General features: G+C 40.0%; 1 protein-coding gene across 3 annotated transcripts in view; it reads left to right on the forward strand.

Moving 5' to 3' along the window:
• The window catches only part of CDK6 (cyclin dependent kinase 6), a 123988-nt gene that overhangs the window by 86823 nt on the left and 19037 nt on the right, over positions 1-18128 (forward strand). For all 3 annotated transcript variants that reach the window (XM_061350105.1, XM_061350103.1, XM_061350104.1), the window contains exon 5: positions 8153-8262. In XM_061350105.1, coding sequence (XP_061206089.1) covers positions 8153-8262 — 110 coding nt within the window. The remainder of the gene's footprint in view (positions 1-8152; positions 8263-18128) is intronic.

Below are 18128 nucleotides of genomic sequence, written 5' to 3' on the forward strand. Positions count from 1 at the left end.
GCTCTGAGATAGATTATTAGAACTTGCTGTTTCTGTCTACAAATTTCGTTTGATTATTGAGTCTTGAAGTATGACTGAAGAATGGCTGCTTTTTTAAAAGCCTGTCCCTCTCAGTGTTGTCAAGTATCTCTCTCTACATGTAAATACATTGCTATATCAGCACAAGCCTCATTGCATGCAAGGCTAACCACTTCTTTAAAGAACTGAGGTGTCCCATATTCCATAGAAGGCTGCTCTGCTCAGAGATAAGGGCATCCTGGTTTTGATTTTATACACAACAAACCCTGGCAAGACTTTCTTTCTATTTTGAGGGCTCTGGATCAGGTACAGCAGTGTTGCTGATGGTAATTTTGCTTTGCACTTTTTGTATAAGGATAAAACACTTTTCAAGGGAAGTCTCTCAGAAATGTTCTCTGTATGGTGTCAGCAGAGAATTCTATGAAACATCCTGCTTAATGGAAAAAGATTTCCTTGTATTAGTTTTGAGGTGAGTTCTGAATTACCACTAATGTTTGAAAATATTGCCTCAAGAGCCAGTTTTCCTTTCTAGTAGCTGTTGCACACAACTGTTTAGTGCACAGGGACTTTTGAGGTAAAAACCACTGGATGTAGTTAAAGTATCTTCCGCTAGTGTTTTATGTGCACACATGATGTGCAAACACACATGCGCTCCTACTGGCAACGGATGTACCTAGAAATATTCTTCAGCAGCACCATCACACTGGGTTATGTGGTTCTTCCTGGAAATAAAAAAAGCAAAATTCTGGTTACCCTGGTGTGTATCAGAGAAATGAATGGCTTTATTTGTCAAGTTATCTTGCAGTAGATGCTAAATCTTGCTTTCTTCAAAGCACAAATGTCTTACCATCGAAAAGAGGAGATCACATTCTAAAATAACGTGATAGTGGGTGGTACATGTGATCAGAACTTGCATCTTCTATAATAGTTATTTTTTCTTGACAATTTAATGAAATAATAACAATTCTTCTGTTTTTTACAAAGCAGTTAATAAAGCTTGTACCCAAAATAGAGTCAAATGTGAATAAAGAGATAAAATTGCTATTACCATGTTCACTTCGTGAGACGCACAGAACTTGAAAGAATGTAATTTTCACATATATTAAACCTTTTGTCAGAAAATAAAGTGCTTTCTAAAAGCCAGTGTACACTTCTGCTTTAAACGGGAAACTATTTTAATGTTTCTGTAAACAGACAAAATATAGTCATGTTTCTCTAAGAAAGAAATGTTCTTTTCAGCCATACCTATCTCTGCAATTGAACTGAAAACAGTTACAGTAGTGAAGAACCACTACTCAAAAAAGTGGTGAGACAAATATAATTATTTAAGCTGAAATTATCCCTGAAAACTAAAGCACATTTTATAACCTAGTGGTTATTACCTTCTCCATCACAGTAAGAAACAGTAATAGGTAGGTATTCAGAAATAAAGAGAGTCCCAGACTTGCTTGATAAATGCATAATTCTCAGCAAATGATTTAAGGATAGTGATGGGAAAATACAGTAAAACAGTCCCCATCACATGAAGCAGACACACTCCTCTTTCAAAACAGGATTGAGGAATGTGTTGAATTCATTGTATGAAGGCTAAAAAGCCTACACTGCCATCACCTATCTTGGCCTTATTACACCTTTTGGACAGGTAGGTTTTCAAAGAGCTCTTTCCCCATGCTGGAGGTTGCTGTGTGATGGTGCTGCAGGGTACAGTGGGGCATCATCCCTCCATTCGTTCATCATATCTTCTCTCCTTGCTTCCCCCTCCAGCACACCCCAGACTACCCATTCTCTTGTCTCCTGGAACACACACATAGGAAAAGTTTCCCTATATGGCACAGGTGTGCTCTGCTCCCACTGGTCTTTGCGGTGTCCTTGGAGGCCTTGGTGGCAAATTCTTCCTAAGCAATTTTTGATGTTACATTGACTTCATTTAAAGTAATGTTACACCGTCAGATCAGAGCCATTTTTAAGCAGGTTCATTTAAGAAATTACAAATTTTCTTTTCAGACTCTGTGGAAATTCAGTGCTCTGTTTCCAGCAAGCAAGAGGGAGGTGTATTAGGGAGAGAGAATCTCTCCACAGTGGAGAGAGTAAAGTCAAGTTTCAATCAATATACAAGTCTGCAAGCCCAGATTTTTAGCCATCTGTAATTCTGTTGTTCCCAACTAGTCTGTGACGAATGTCAGGCTTAGTTATACAGCAAAGGAGAAATTTTCTACAAAGCTTGGAGAAGATTCTGCAACCCATTTTAGAGTCTGAGACCTGAAGCAGAAGCCATGCAGTAGCAGTTCCATAATGGAATTGGAAACACTCCACTTTGAATCCTCCTGAACAATTTGAAGTGAAGTTGGGGGACCATGAAGCAACGCTAAAGAGTTATATTCTAGATACTACAACATATATTAGCTGTATTCCCTCATTTTTACTCAAAAAGAAAGGACAAAAATAAATGGAGTCAGAAAGATGCCCCAAAGATAATGTGAAAACCCTGTTAGTGAGAATAGAAAAAAAAGAGTTTAAAAATCATATTATGGAACTTAAAAATAAATTTCAAATAATCTTTCATGAGGTTGAAATGCTTTAATGCTTTAAGCAATTAAATGAGCCAATGTCTAATAGCAAATATAATTAACAAAATCATCAGCAAAAAAAGTACAGTAGAAACCGCAATCACAAAAGCAAACTATTTGGAAGGATATTATTTGAATTCAAGGATGCTTTGTATGAATTTAAGCATCCTGCTAATTGCCTTTGTGTCATGCTTTCTATGAAAGCTGGTATTTTAAAAGATTTATAGGCCCCTCCAAAGTCCCCTCAGAATTAATTACAGTAGAATTAATCTCATCCAGCTTTAGATGTCTAAAAAGGAAGATGTCTACCTGTGGGCCAGTTAGTTAAATTCTCCTCATAGATAGCAAGCAGTTGCAGCATTTGTTCATCTGACCTGTACAATGCACTTAAGATAAAATAAGACTAGCTGCTGGGTGAGATGAGGAGTGGGCCATGCCTCCCCCACCCCACTGCCCTCCCGGAGCCCCTTCTGAATCAGCAGGGGTGAGAGAAGCATAGCAAAACGCTTTCTCTGTGGAGTGAAAGGAAGATCCAGGGCCACAGTGTGACTCACTGGCTAGTAGACTAAAGAGTGCCAGGAAGCGTTCATGGGTACTGGAGCTCAATTGTCTATACTGCTAAATTATTAGAATAGTTCCTGGCATGGTTTTAAGTTATGCCAAACATCCTTTCCCCAGACAGTTCCTAGGCACAGTTAAGCATGGACCAGACATCATTCCCAATAAGCAGTTTCCGCGCGGTCATCTTTTTTGAGGGGCTGAGAATTTGATAATATGGACATAGTCCACTCTGTGCCTGTTGGTCTCAGTGCCAAAGGAACATTTCCTGTCCCATTTAATTTCCTAGCACAGACATAGCCGCTGTGTTACAGTCTGATCCCTGCTTTGTTCCTGTAGCTGTGCAACTGAGCGCTGGTCTGTACTTAAAGTCTGTGGCAAACCAAAATGTAGTCTTTTGTGTCTGTGTTACTCAACCCCATCCCTAAGCCTCTGTTTGTCTTTTTTGAACTGTATGCTACTCAGACAGCAACTATATTTGGAAAGGGCTGTGTATTGTGAGATCCATTTAACTTAAGCAGTTTTCCAAAAGCTAAAATCTGCTCTGTAAAGTAAATGGAAATTAAATGAGACTGACGCAATGCCTAGGTCTTACGTTCACTTTGCTAGTGAGCAGATACTTACCACTGATTTGACTTTTCATCAGGAGCAGGTACCATGAACTGCAGGATTGAAACTCCTGGGGCTAGATGATCCCAGATAACAAAATCTGTCATGTATAATAAGGGAGAAAGCTGTATTTCAAAATGAAGTTCTTTTTCTTCTCTCACTCTAAATGCAGCTGTCCCCTTGCTTCTCACTGAGCACATTTCCTTCTTTAGGGGGTCAGACACAGTCTCAGTAGACTTTTGCAGATGTTCTTTTCCTTTCTAATACCTCTCAGATGTACATTTCATTTCTTTTCATCCTGAAGTGCTGCCTTAATCTATTGACATTTAAATTGTTAAAAGCAGCGATCTGCAGCTACTGATACTGCTTTTATCTCACATCATCCCATCTTATCTGGTTAGTGAAAACACAAATATGCACTGGAAAAGGAGCATAGTTACTGCTTTAATTATGCACTCCTTCCAGTGTATGGATTAGTCTCTTTTGTATGTTGCTCAGACTATGTAATACAAATGTCATAGGGTATCCTCAGGATAGGCAGAGTGGGCTGAGAAGCTAAAGGAGAAAAAGGAGCTAATCTGACCCAGGAGTCTTCTGAGGTGGTTGGAAAAAGAAGGGACAGTGAAATTCAGGGAGTTTGAGGGTGTGAAGGAAGCAGACAGGGAATGTGAGGGAAGGCAGAGCGCATGGGACATGGTGGGGCAGCAGGCTGAGTCCACTTGGATGCCTACACATGAGCAACAGGGGAGGTTAGTCATGTTGGGTGACACTGTCAGGGGGGATACTGGCATGTGGTATGAAGGCAGAGGCAAGGGAGAGGAGCCAGGAGGCAAGGGACAGCTGGGCAGAACCTGGCTGTTGTAAGAGAGGAGCAAAATAAACCAGGTAGGGTGAGGAGAAGCAAGGAGGAGTCAAAGGAGGGAAGCTTACTTGATGGGAGGACTGAGATGCAACATGGTCACTAAAGCCTACAAACTCTCAAGTATTCAGGAGTCTTGTGCTGAATTTAGGATCTCTTGTCAGCATGTGTGCATGAACTCCTTTTCCTACAGAAATCACCCTGTGCCACATGACATGTTTCTCAGACTTCAGGAGAGGCAGAATTTAATGAAATGTGCCAATGAAGGTGGTTGGTTTCTTCATCCTAAAAATGGGACTTTATCAAGCAGCTCTTTATCAAGTGCTGTATCTCTCAGGGAGAGCCTGTTTCACTGGTGGTGTGGCTTACCTAAGCAAAGCATATTTTCATTCTAAGTCAGAACTGTGTTAAAGAGGAAATGATGATCTAGTTGTTCAGTCTCACCATATCCTGTGTTCAGAATAATTTTCATTTCTACTTATCTGCAAATGTTAATGGAATGTCCACAAATATTTTCTTGGTTTCTATGGTAAGAGAGAGTGTGAAACTGTCAAAACCACTGCATCATCTGCATCATCCTGTGCTTTTCAGGAGAAGACCCTGACCACTAGAGGGGTCATCTGTAGCATTACTTGTGTGCAAACTGACATTCAGTGTATTTTGATCCTTTTCAGGTTCACATTTTGAAACACAGACTTACTTATTACAAACCACAAAGGTTACTTGGTCACTTTTATAATTACAGAGTTACGACGGACTATAACAAAACAGATTACTTCCTCTTTGACTATAAAGCAATCAGACGTTTGCTGGAATTTTAACTGTGAGACTTTGGAAATGTATATTTTTGAAAAGGTTTAAGTTTCCAAATTACTCAGAAGTAAAATCTCCAGGTCCCTGTGTGTGCGTGCATGGAGCATCGCAGGGTACAAACGCCTGGGGAAATGTGCCCAGTAAGTGGTCACGTGGGAGAAGCAGCTAACATGTTGCACGCTTCTGCAGCCTTCTGAACACAGCACTGTGCCCCCTGAGCCAGCACCTGGGGACTAGCCACTAGCTGCAACAGTCTTCTCTGGAAACAAGCAACTTCCCTGGAAAACAGACTGCAGTTTGGAGCACACATTGTCAGAAGTATTCAGACTGTGCAGACACAACCATTCATCCCCTAATCCTTTGCCTGTGAGAGCACAGAGCCTTAATGTGGCAGGGCTGAGGGGACTGGGGAAAGTAAAGCACCCTTTCACTCTGTGTGAGAAGAGCCATGTGGATCTCAAACCAGGAATCATGAGGTTTCGTGGTATTCCCACAGATCAGAGATCACAGAGCTCTTACTTCTGATGCCACACCCAGCCACTGACAAACAATAATGACTTGGAATTGTTATATCTAATTTCTCAAAGCAACACTTCTTAAGTAAGCTTTTCCACAAATTTACTGAGAGGCTAGAAGTGCAGTTCAGTTTCAGAGCTATATCTGCATCAGGAAAAATACGTATGTGTTTTAGGAGGAAATCCATGTGACTCAGATAGGGCAGCTCCAGTAAAATCCCTAAGCTCCTGTACCTTTGTCTTCTTTCCCTGGAGAGTGAATCTCTGAAGAAACTTTCCTGGTTTTTATCAGGAGAAATATTTTGGCAAAAGCATCAGTGGTATCTATGGTACCAAATCAGGAACAAGACAAATGGAGTTAAATAATGCCCAACTTCCACACAGGAATCTGTTTCTGTGGACAGGTACCTGGAAGTCTGCTTTGCCAGTGCAGTACTTTGCACTGTCATATTGAACTGTTTCAAAGACAAATTTTATGAATAGAGATCAAAGTGTTTAAGAGGACTGTTAGCAAATATAACCACTTGTGCAAATATCCGTGAACCTCCCTTCAATAGCCATTCAGAAGTTCCAAAGGCTGTCAGGGCATGTAATGATTGTAATAAATGTTTTATTTGCTTTTGTTTCAGCTGGCTTTGACCAGCAAATTCGGCTGATTACTTCCATTGTTATTTTTGCTTAGAAGACAATTATTTTGTTATCATTAAAAAAAACCCCACTCTTCTTATGCATTTCTTTGTACCGGTCGTGAAATTCAGAACTCGCTATCCTAGTTAACAAGCTTTTTAAAGTTATTCTTGTGTTTGCGTTTGTTTCTTTTCAGTGGTTTTGCTTTTTTTCATGCTCCTTCTGAATGCTGCGTCTCCAACTTTTGCGACTGTAGGAGAAACAAAGCAATAATTGCTGAGACCCTCTGTGCTCCCAGATTAATAGTCAGAGGTTTAAATTATAGCACACAGTAAGAAAATACTGTTATTTAGCTGATGATCATGTGTTGTTATGGCTGTATTGTAACTGTATACATTAGCAGGATACTCCCATGGCTCTAAGATTATATTCCATCAACATAATAGATCAGGCAGGACTCTGAAGAAGGTCCTTGTGTTCTTCTGTAAATACACTGAAGATACAGTCAGCTTTGTCTGTATTTGGTCTACGTGTGGGAAACAAAAGGATAAATATAAACTGTCCCATCTCTGTTGTGGGTCCAATAAGCAGGACACATCAAAGTACATTGACGAAGCAGTACCAGTAAAATTCCCACTGGATGTCTACAGCATGTTGCAACATGACCACCAGGACAAGAACAGCCTAAAAGCAGACACTTTACGTGGCTTATGTCCCTGGGAAAAGAGTGTGTCATTTGGAAATGAATTCTGAGAGAAGTTACTGCTGGTCTAACCAGCAGCACATGGGCAGAGACTCACAGAGTTAGAAAGCTCAGGAATCTGCCAGCGATCCCTATGCTCTGTTGCTCAGTTGAAAACTGAGTTTGAGGTACCTCTAGTGTGTAAGGTAATACCTTTCATAAGGAACATCTTTGAGGATTGACTTAATCAATATGAAATTGATTAAAAAAAAAAAAAAGTTGTTTCTTCAGCAAGAACTTTTGAGACAGGTCAGACACGTTCACCCATCTTGGCCCATACACTTGAACTAACCCCATTCCTTTAGCAATAAATAATACTTAGACTATGAAGGGCATAGGACAGACAAGTTTCTGATTTGTCCTATGGGTAAACCCATGTCATTCCTTAGCTTATTTGTTTCCAGTTTGGCTCTGGTGAATACATCTAAGGGGTCCACAAAAGTTAAATAACTTATTAAGTAGACTGACGTTTGCTCCATGGAGAATCCAGATCTCCACTGGAAAGTGTTTGGAGGCCTGTAAGTTGCAACAGTGTCAGTGTTTCTCATAGTGTGCTGTGATATAGTGATATCACACTAACACTGGACTCTATTACTGTATTTTTGCTGAACTGGACTGTTCTTGGCATGAAGTGCTCTCATTTCCCAACTCATCATCACTGCAGCTATCTATACTAAGGTTTTCCTTACAAGGCCCTTTTCTGTGCACTGGCCAAGACAGTTTGCCCTAATTTGTGAAATTTATGGTTTGGATTAAGGTAAATGGGAGCTGTATACACAGCACGCATGAAGTTGTATTTATGTAACTAAGCATGCTCTCTTTTATGTTCATTTTTGTTTTACAGGTTGTTACTTTGTGGTATAGAGCTCCTGAAGTTTTGCTTCAGTCCAGCTATGCAACACCAGTCGATCTTTGGAGTGTCGGCTGCATATTTGCAGAAATGTTCCGTCGAAAGTAAGAAATACGGTTTTATTTTCTTCATGGTTGAGACAAAGGGGCACATTTGAAATTTTAAAAAATGTGCAATAATGTCTGGTACAGTACACCGGATCACGTTTATATTGGAAAGGCCTGATAGGATGTTTTATTTGCAGTGCATCATTTAAATGCCCATTGCTAATTCATACTTGTTGCTATCTTGGAATCTTTATTTTCTGATACAAGTTTTGGTAAAGCCTATGTCAACATTGATATATTCCTGTTACATGTAAGTCCAAATGCAATTAAAAGTGCGTTAGAGAGGCTGTTGATCAAGTAAAGCAGGGTTCTAGAAAGGATTTACCATGAGGAAAGCAGGGCATGGTGGTCAGCAGTCTTCTTGCTCTGGAGTTTGCGCACTGGAGCATCAGGTGTTTGCTTATAGTCCCCTCTTTGCATATTTAAGATCTCAAAAGTCACTGTAAAGTGGATTTCTAGAAGTAGGAAACAAAGGTAGGATTTTTTAAAGAATAACTTGTTTAGCCTGAGTGTAGGGTAACAGAAATGTTAAATGTAGTAAAAAAAAAAAATAAAAAATCCATCAGATAAAAGACTTGTTGGGGGAGCTGATTCAGTTAAGTTGGCTATCAGAACTGTCATGCTGCAGAATGTTACTGCTGGATGCAGAGTTGTGAATATGAGAGGAACACTTGTGTACTAGTCTTTCCCCATGGGAGGACACCAACTTGGAAGTTGTACCATGTAGGGTTTGGAGAGGAACAAACCCTCAGGAACCTTAACAAGATGAATCTGTCTCAGTGTTAACCCAGTCACATGCATTTTGGTTGAGTTTACTGCAAAAAGTGTGTGTTGTCATCCTGGGTGATCTCCATCTAGAAACTCTATAGCATTTTGTACACCCACTGTAGAATCAAAAAATACACATAAAGAAAATGTGAAAGAAAATTACACATTGGGTAGCCTAAAAACCAAAATCAGTATAATTTACAAAGAGAAGCCATACTGCAAGGGCCTTGCAAAACTATTTAATTTATACAGTGTTAAGTTCAAAATACTAATTGAAGTCTTGAAAAATAACTTTAGGGTTCTACTACTTATTAATGTTAGTATATGGAAAAATCATTTTTCTTGGGCTTCTTGCCTGCTCAAATGGCCTGGGTAGAATTATTACACTCCACCCTCTCTGCTTCTGACTCAGAAGTGAGGTCAGAAAATGTGAGAAAAAAAGAATTTGGATTTAGGAGAATCAATTAAACCCTCCATTGCAAACTTTTAAAGATTTAGTCTTATCCCATATACTGCCAGATTCTTAACAGCATTAAGCCACTGATATTTTTTCTAATTTGAATAGCAGAGTCAACAACTTAATTTTAGCATTTTCAATAAGAGCAGTACAGGACAAACAACTGAACTCAGAACTTTATTACATGCTTTTTTCTCATGTAATTTGCAGTATTCTTACAGATATGCAATATTGCCGTATACAAGTGCCACCAATTTAATTTAGTTTTTCCTTTTATGATGTATAAGCCTCACCGACTCTCCAAGTCCAACATCGTAAATTAAATTAGGGACAGTTCAATTTTCTACTTGATTACAAATGCAAATATTACATTAATACATTTTTTATGGAAATGAGATCAGGCTTATGGCAGAGTTTGATAAAGCCAGGACATGTATTATTCTTGCCAAATGCAGGGTCAGTCTGACATTCTTAGTCCTAAATTTGGGAGTCTATCAAAAACCGTAGAGGTCGGGAATCTGCCAAGCCTGTATGTACTATGTTATTTCATTGGAATCAATATGACTTTCACATACAAGCATGATTTGGAAGGCTACTCTCAAGGCGCATTGCCATAAAGCCACAATGAACAGCACCAAGTGCTATCTCCATGGACAGTTGTATGGGGTTAATGTTGCAATACTCTCTATATGATATATGTTGTCTTTTGATTCTCCTGATGGATTGCAAAAGAAAACCCATGTTACTGTGACCTTGGTAGCAGCAAACTGTAAAATTTTGCAAACTCCATGGATTATTTCCAAAAGATTGAACAAATGCAAGAGCTATTTCTGCTGGAAAATGGTAGTGCCCTTGGGTAGTCACTGATCCGTATTTCCACTGGTGTTGACAGGATAAGAGTATGAGAATGCGGCTAAAGCTTAGAAGTAGATGTTGGTTTGACATTAAGACAACCTTTTCTTTTTAGTGTGGTACTGGGTACTTGTTGCGTTCTTTCCCTGCTCTTTTTTGCTTTCTCTATGAAAGGTTTTAAAGGTCTGTCATTTTTAAGAAATGTACTGAGGCTCCTCTAAGCTTTTTTACGGTTTTTTACAGTTGATAGTTTGAGTTTTCTAGAATATAGTTTTGTAGGAAAACACAGCCAGGTTGCTATAGGTTTGGACAAGCGTAGGAGAGATGTCAGCTCTGTATGAATGTTCCAGTTCTATGTAACAAATTGCTGTGTCTCTGAGTGGAAGGCACCTCATTTAATTTAAATCACCCTTAATCCAAAGCCATTTAAGACAAATGCAAACAAAGTGTTTGTCTACGAAATAAATCTAAAATACACAAAAGTGTATAAAGGAATTCATAGGCACAAGAAATAAAGTAAATACATCTCTGTCTAATACACCTAGAGTAAATTTTAACATTTCTTTCATCTTGGCTGACGCAGCTAAACAAATGACAGTTCTCAGCTGAGGACTCTGGTCCTCCTGCAATCTGAGGTATGTATAAAGTCATAGCTATATTTAAAAAGCACACACTTTAAATATGGTGCAGATTTGTAGGCCTCTGCATATGTGAAGGCACAAAGGTTGTATCTTGAAATCCCTCACACAGATTCCTATGGACAGACTATCCTTACCCAACAAAAGCGTAAATATGTTTGTCACAGTAACTGTTTTCTTTGTGATTCAAAAGCTATGGTGCCTTAAGAGTAACAACCAGTAAGGAAAATTATGAGGTATGCTGTGGCTTGCTGCTGTATCACAAAATCTGTCAGAGGTGCAGCGGGCAGGACTTGACAGGGCCCAGTGGCATGGGGGCAGCCTTTGGCACAAGAAGATTAGCATTATGTTTTCTTTACGTTTAGGTAAAATATGGGTTACTTATAAAAAGGTTTCGCTCTGAGGCTGAGCATTTTCCTGGCCAGTCGGAAAGGGCTTTGTACCTCCTACTTAGTGAACAGCTCATTAAAGAGAAAGGCAAACATGGGAGTAGCATCCACTTCTGTCTGGACACATAAAACTTCCAGCTGGCTCAAGGACTACAGGCAGCTCCAAAGCAGGAAGCCATGACCAGTATTTCTGGGAAGAAGTGACTGTCTCTCTTCTTGCTTGGATTAGGTAAATCTTAATCAATTTGAATTAGTGTGAGAGGGAAAGAAAACTGGAATCTGAATCTGGGTGAAAGACAGCAGAGATCACCAGTCTTGAACTCAGGCAGTCATGTAGGCATTCATGAGAAAAAATGTCAAGATCTTTTGATGCTTAGCTCTTAGTGCACCTATACATGCCCAGTCTTCAAAATCACAATCCTGTAAGTTTTCGATCCTGCGCACGAGGGTGTTAGTGTGTGTGTATGTAGGACTCATCAGTTGGATATCTATATAATAATACCAGCTAGGCAAGTTTAACTGGAATATTGCACAAACAACTGAGTTTGTCTTCCTTTGTAGTAAATATAGAGCGAAAAATCTTCAGAAGAGATCACCGGTTTTTGTAGCTGATGCTATATTCACAGCCCACTCAAGCTGAAGAAGTCCTGCATTTGAGAGTGGCCGGTGTTGTGACTGCATGCACCATCTTCACGAACCTTAGGGGTACCAATTCAAACTCAAAAATTGAAACACTGTCCTCTCCCACCTCCCCAAACCAAAAGTAAAACAGTATTATCTCAGTGCCCCAAGCTTCATCCAGCTGAGCAAAATTAATTCCAGGCACATGGGCTTCTTACTGAGACCATCTATGCACCAGTTCCATGGTGTTTTAATCAGCCTGCTGTTGGAAGGTCATCAGTCCCAGAATTTCATAAACCACATGATTGGCACAAATAGAATGAGGTTATTATTTATTTTTAAATGTTAAATCATTTTTTTAGCAGTTGTCTCATTTTTCAACTTTCTCTGCCAGCTCCTAATATATGTGAGACAGTTATTGCCATACCAGCCATGCTTGAAAATTGTAGCAGCAGTTAAGTGATGTGTGGCTCTACTAAAACATCTATGATGGGATGAGTTTCCTGGTGAGCTTGAACAACAGGCGTAAGGAAACCAGCTATAGGCGTGTACTTATACCATCTTTTAATGGTATACATTTGTCCAGTTAGAGTTACATCATTGTGTGTAGAAAAGCCAGGATTCCAGGACTTTGTTGCTCTAGGTAATGTACACAGATGTGATAAAATCAAAGCTTAGAGCCTCATCTGGTGATCAGGCTGTGAACTCTGGATTTGGGCCCTTAATTGTAACACTTTTAAGAGGTTTAAAAAACCTAGCAATACACACATATACTTTCTTAGACACTTACAGTCTAAAGTAATTGTAAAGAATAGTTCACACAAAAATAAGTGTAACTTTATTACCCTCTCCACATAAGCCAGAGGTTATTACTAGTGTTTAAAATGCAGCCACCAGACATACTGCATGCACTTTTTCTGTGTCAACTCCAGAACCAGGTGGTAGGATAGATCTGATCTGTGGACAGAGATGTGGCACCCACCTGCCCCTGGATTCTTCCTCTTTTTGTGAGTGAGGGAAGAGCAGTAAGGTCTGCAGCTTAAGTTTCAGTTAATGCTTTGTGGGATAAATATGATCAAGTGGTTGCAGAAGAAAATACCAAGTGTAACAGAGGAACACCTGTTTTTAAGCTGTCTCCAAAACCTGAAGCTGGATAGGAAACTTTGAACTTCTATTGCTGAGAGAAAAGAATAACTCTTTTTAGCTGGATCATGTGGTAAAGTCTTGGCTCCGCCGAAATCACTGTTGAAATTAACCCTGATTCCAAAGAGAATTGTAACCTCCTTAGAAACAGTTCAGTTCAACAGAGTGGTGCAACAAGTGGCAGAGCTAATCTCTGTTAATGTGCACGATACAGCACTTAGTTGGAATGGTCTCCATAAAAGATGCTGTTTCAAACCAGCAAGGAGGAGAGAGCATTGCTTAGTGTCCCAGCTCCCATTCTTTGCACTTCATTTAGTGATCCTGTTGTACAAGTGTTTGATTGTCTTATCTGTGAAACAAACGTAAGCAGGTAACTCCCTAAGACCATAAGACTGATTCCACATAAGGTTGAATGACTCTTCAGGTCTTTGTGAGACTGTGTAGCACAAGCAAAAGAGTGTTCAAGCTATTTTTACAATAATTTAAGACATTCTGCTAGTATGATTGTTGTTACCCATCTGCTAAAATATCACACACACACACATACACACACAAGGTAGCTTCAAAGGAAATTACGCCATGGGTAGGTGAGCTACTGTATGCATGTCCTTATCCAGAGAAGGAGGTGCGTACTCCCATTTCTTAGCAGTAGACAACAAAGGGATAGCTCGTAACAGAGTCTGCAGGTTCTCTGGTGCTTTGAATGGGACAGGCAACTTTTGTGTTGGAAGAGATCTGCAGTCCAGTTCGTCCGTGAATCTGTTCTAACTAGCATCAGTTTTATCATGTGGTCTGAATTAGCAGTTCCTATAGGTGCTAACCTCTTACAAATGTAGTCTGTTAAGGTTGCACTTTGGAAAAATTAGGCATACATCTGGCGACGTGTGTTCAACAGCAGAATCACAGGTTCTCAGCTGCCTAAGCATGTTCTTCATCTGGAGAATGAATTAGAGGACAGTGGGCTTTGGGGAAGGTGATTCACAGGAATTATGCAATTGCAGAGAACTGCTTGGAAATTTGAAGTATCGTGTCCTCTACTCCAGACATACCCTGGGTTAGTCATTCCTTGTGATGAGTTGCTTTACTGTTGAATGGTCTTGAGAAACAGGCAAAGAATCTGTAACTTTGCAAATGCATACCTGACAGAAGGACTTATATGTAGTAAGTGACATTCAATTCAAATTAAATGACAGCATGTAATCTCTTAAAATTGTTTTCCATTAATATTGTTCAATTATTCAAAGCATTGGGGGGGGGGGAGAAACATTTGTTTAAGGCCTGTAATTGATAGTAAGTATCATATGATTCTATGATATAACAATAATTATAACAATATGACTGAAGGTACTTCAGTTTGGACAGGACCAGAAGAGAGAGACCATATCTCCATATAAAACACCATAAACAAAACTGTCTCAAATCAGTGGATAAACTTAGCAAGACTTACATCAGGTGGGTAATAATGGAGAAATCAGCAGGATTTCTGTAGGGAAGGATTATATTCCTTGTCTTGTAAAATTACCTTTATTAAGAATTGTTTTGCACATGGTTGTGAACTACCACCCAACTGGGATTTTAACTTCTTGCTGTGAGTATGGATATTCAGGTGACATCCTAGTCATATTGAGCAAAAGAGAAGGCAACTCTGACTCACAGTAGTGAAGACTTTAATTTTGCTTTACCTTTTTGCACATACAAGAATAGTGCCGTGAACAGAGTCTGAAAGGAGACTCTAAAGATAGTGAAGAGTCTAAAGTATGAATACTGCCATGTAAGGAATTCTGAAGCATACCTCTATGACATGGCTTTATCTCATTTTGGATGCATTTTAATTCTTTGTCAGTTATTTTCCTGTGCTTCAGCTTATCTCATCGTTTAGTCCCCACTGGCTTAAGTGGGCACAGTAGTTATGCAGCATTAGATATTTTGCTTTGCCTACTAGATCCTATATTTCTCCATATGGTAAGGTTTCTATCTTTTTTCAGCTCTAAGCTTAACCCTCCCTTTTTGTGCTCTGTTTTCTTATTTCCAACACATTTCAAAAATACCTTTCAAAAGTAGAGAGAGAAGAGAGCTGTAATACATTTCAAATCTTCATGTTGGAAAAAAGAGAGAAACAGAGTGAGCAGAAAAGGAACATGTGAAACTAAAAAAGGATGTAGAACTGGATATTGGGAGGGAGGCTATAATAAAACAAAGACAGTAGAGACATCTAGGCAAAAAAACAACTATGTAAATACACCCGTGAATGTTGCTTATTAGTTGGGTTTTCTGTATAAACTGGCAAACATCTTAAATGTGGTTAAAGAGAGAACTGTTCTCTTTATCATGCAGATATTTTAAACACAGACTTTGCAATCATATTATCTGGTGTTTTCCAGTGACCCTTATGCTAACGTATCTAGTGGACCAAGAGCTTGAAAGTGTAATCATTCACTTATCTACTTGCTCACAGTTAGATTTGGTAGCAGGAAAATTAAAACAACTTTCTCTCCCCCTTTCGCCCCTCTCCTTTCTGTTTTGTCTTTGTTTTAACAAGCAAAGGTGGATGTTGCAGCTTAGAAGTATATAACCTACATAGCTGGATTTGTAGCCTTTGAACCGAAGTACTGTACAGTTCTGGCCTGAGTTTGTTTTTGCCATTTTTGGAAATTATCTTGTTTTGTTACAAGAATGATTTAAGTTGCAAGTGCCATAAAAGTTCACCACAGTCCAGACCAACTGTACTGGGAGAAGGTTCGTTCCTTGGAAAGATCTTGTCAGCTTTCAAAATTCTGTGCTTTGCACTTTTCCGCCTTTATTCTTCTGCCATTCATGTGCATATGAGTGTGTGGGAGGCTGATGGTTTTTCCAAACCAGACCTAATAAAATAGGATTTTTAGTTCCTCCCCAGATAAGTGTCCAGCCTATTACAAAGATTTTCTTCAAGCATTTTTTTAAGTTGAGTGGACCCAGGCCACAATTTAGCTTAGTGACCTTAGTGATCTGATGGAACAACAATGACATTTTGCTTCAAATTTAACCAACAAAGGAAGGCGGGAGACTGCACATGTTCATGCTGTTTTACTTTTTGCATAGGCAGGATTGTTTTCTGTTTAATCTGACCTCCAAGGCAGAATTCCTTATGGCTTTGGGCAGTGGACAAGCACACCATAATGGAGAGAAGGGGGATCAGTCAGAATAATACCACTAATCATGAAGTATGAAATAGATGTGAGTTTCCAAGACAGCATTACCCCATTAAAAGTAAAATACCTTGTTGGGTTTTAGCTCACTTTTTTCCTCAAGCCTTTTCTAACTCATGTCTTTCTAAGTGTCTACAGTCTGGCTGATTGATAGCCGTTAGTCAAATCCAGTAACTGTATCAGTCTGTGGTTGGAGATGAGTGGTAAGTGAGTGCCAGGCCATTCACTTGTGGTTTTCCTTCTAATTTCCAGCTGTGCCAGACTTTTAGTCAGAGGAATAGATCAGTTGGTAAAGGAAACCGTTGATAAACCATAGAAACCAAAAACTGTCACTACCCATGAAAAAAAACAGAAGGGAACCTTGAGGCATGGGTAAGGAGACCTACAGAAACAGTGTTAGCCGACCAAGTTTAATTTGACTGTTAAGTTCAGGTGTGGGGTCATGTCAGGCAGGCACTGGGCAAGGGACCAGGACTGGGTGGCTCTGAGCTGGCAGCTCAAGCTCTGCATTAACTGAGAGAGTCCCCTCCTGGAAAGCTTCCCATAGCTTCTTCATGTGCAGGTGACACTGCCCTAGTCTGGAATCCCCCTGAACACGTCATCATTGCAAAAAACATACATTCCTTAGAGGTGTGGTATTCCAGATTGACAGTCTGAGTTAGCTGGCCAGAGGTCAGAGGAAGAGACCTTGTGGCTAGGAGAAAGACCACAACATATCAGTCGTGATGCAGATATTTCTAAGTCCTTGGTATTACATTGCAGCACTTGTAATGGATATTTGGAAATGCCACTGGTCAGTCCATGCTAAGATGCACCACCTTCGTGTCTTCTGGAGCATCTCAAAGACAAGTTCATTCCTGGGATAATCCAGAACAGGCTGAGGGCTGCTTTGGTAACCCCAGCTGCAGATGGCTTTTAGCAGTTACATTACCAGCCAGAGAAGAGGAGAGAAGTAGAGCAGTGTTACCCTTGCCCCTTCCTCTCCAACCTGGAGAGGGATAGCCGGCTGTGCACTGCCCAAAGACTTTCCTTTTGAAAGGGTCTCCTGGCTCTTTCACATAGCTTTCCTCTTCAGGAACTTGGCTGAGAGAGGCTTTGCTTTTCGCCTAGAGTTTGGCCAGGGGAAGCTCTGTGTACTTTCGCTTGACTTGTAATAGAACTAAACATTGTTTTTATTTACTTTTCTCTTTCATAAGAAAATGGCTACAAAAAGGTATTTAAACTCCTGGGATCATTTCCTGGACACTGGTGCACTCCAGAGAGGGGGGAGAAGGGCTAGATTTTAACTATGGCTCATATTGCTGAGCTCCCAAGTGTGGGTTTTTCTCAAGTTGAGTGTCTAGTCAGAAATTCTGATCTGGGCATCTTTACTGATTTGTAGGTATTTGATTGTCCAGAAAAAAAAACACACTGTAATAATTAGCTACCATTGGTCAGTAATAAAAATGGTGTGTAATAGTCTAGAGAATCATAAAATCATAGAATTGGATTTGTTGGAAAGGACATTAGGGTCATCTAGTTCCAATCCATCTGCCAGACAGGGATATCTTCCTCTAGACCAGGTTGCTCAAGGCCCCATCCAGCCTGGCTTTGAATACTGCCAGGGTTGGAGCATTCACCACTTCTTTGGGCACCCTGTGCCAGTGTCTCACCACCCTCACAGTAGAGAACTTCTTCCTTATATCTAACCTGAACTTCCCCTGTTTAAGTTTGAACCCGTTACCCCTTGTCCTGTCACTGCAGTCCCTGATGAAGAGTCCCTCCCCAGCATCCCTGTAGACCCCCTTCAGATACTGGAAGGCTCCTATGA

The sequence above is a fragment of the Neopsephotus bourkii genome, unplaced genomic scaffold (assembly GCF_033783945.1).
Source record: "Neopsephotus bourkii isolate Nb327-2 ecotype Australia unplaced genomic scaffold, CSIRO-AGI_Nbou_v1 NB_479, whole genome shotgun sequence".
In the NCBI taxonomy this organism is placed as follows: domain Eukaryota; kingdom Metazoa; phylum Chordata; class Aves; order Psittaciformes; family Psittacidae; genus Neopsephotus; species Neopsephotus bourkii.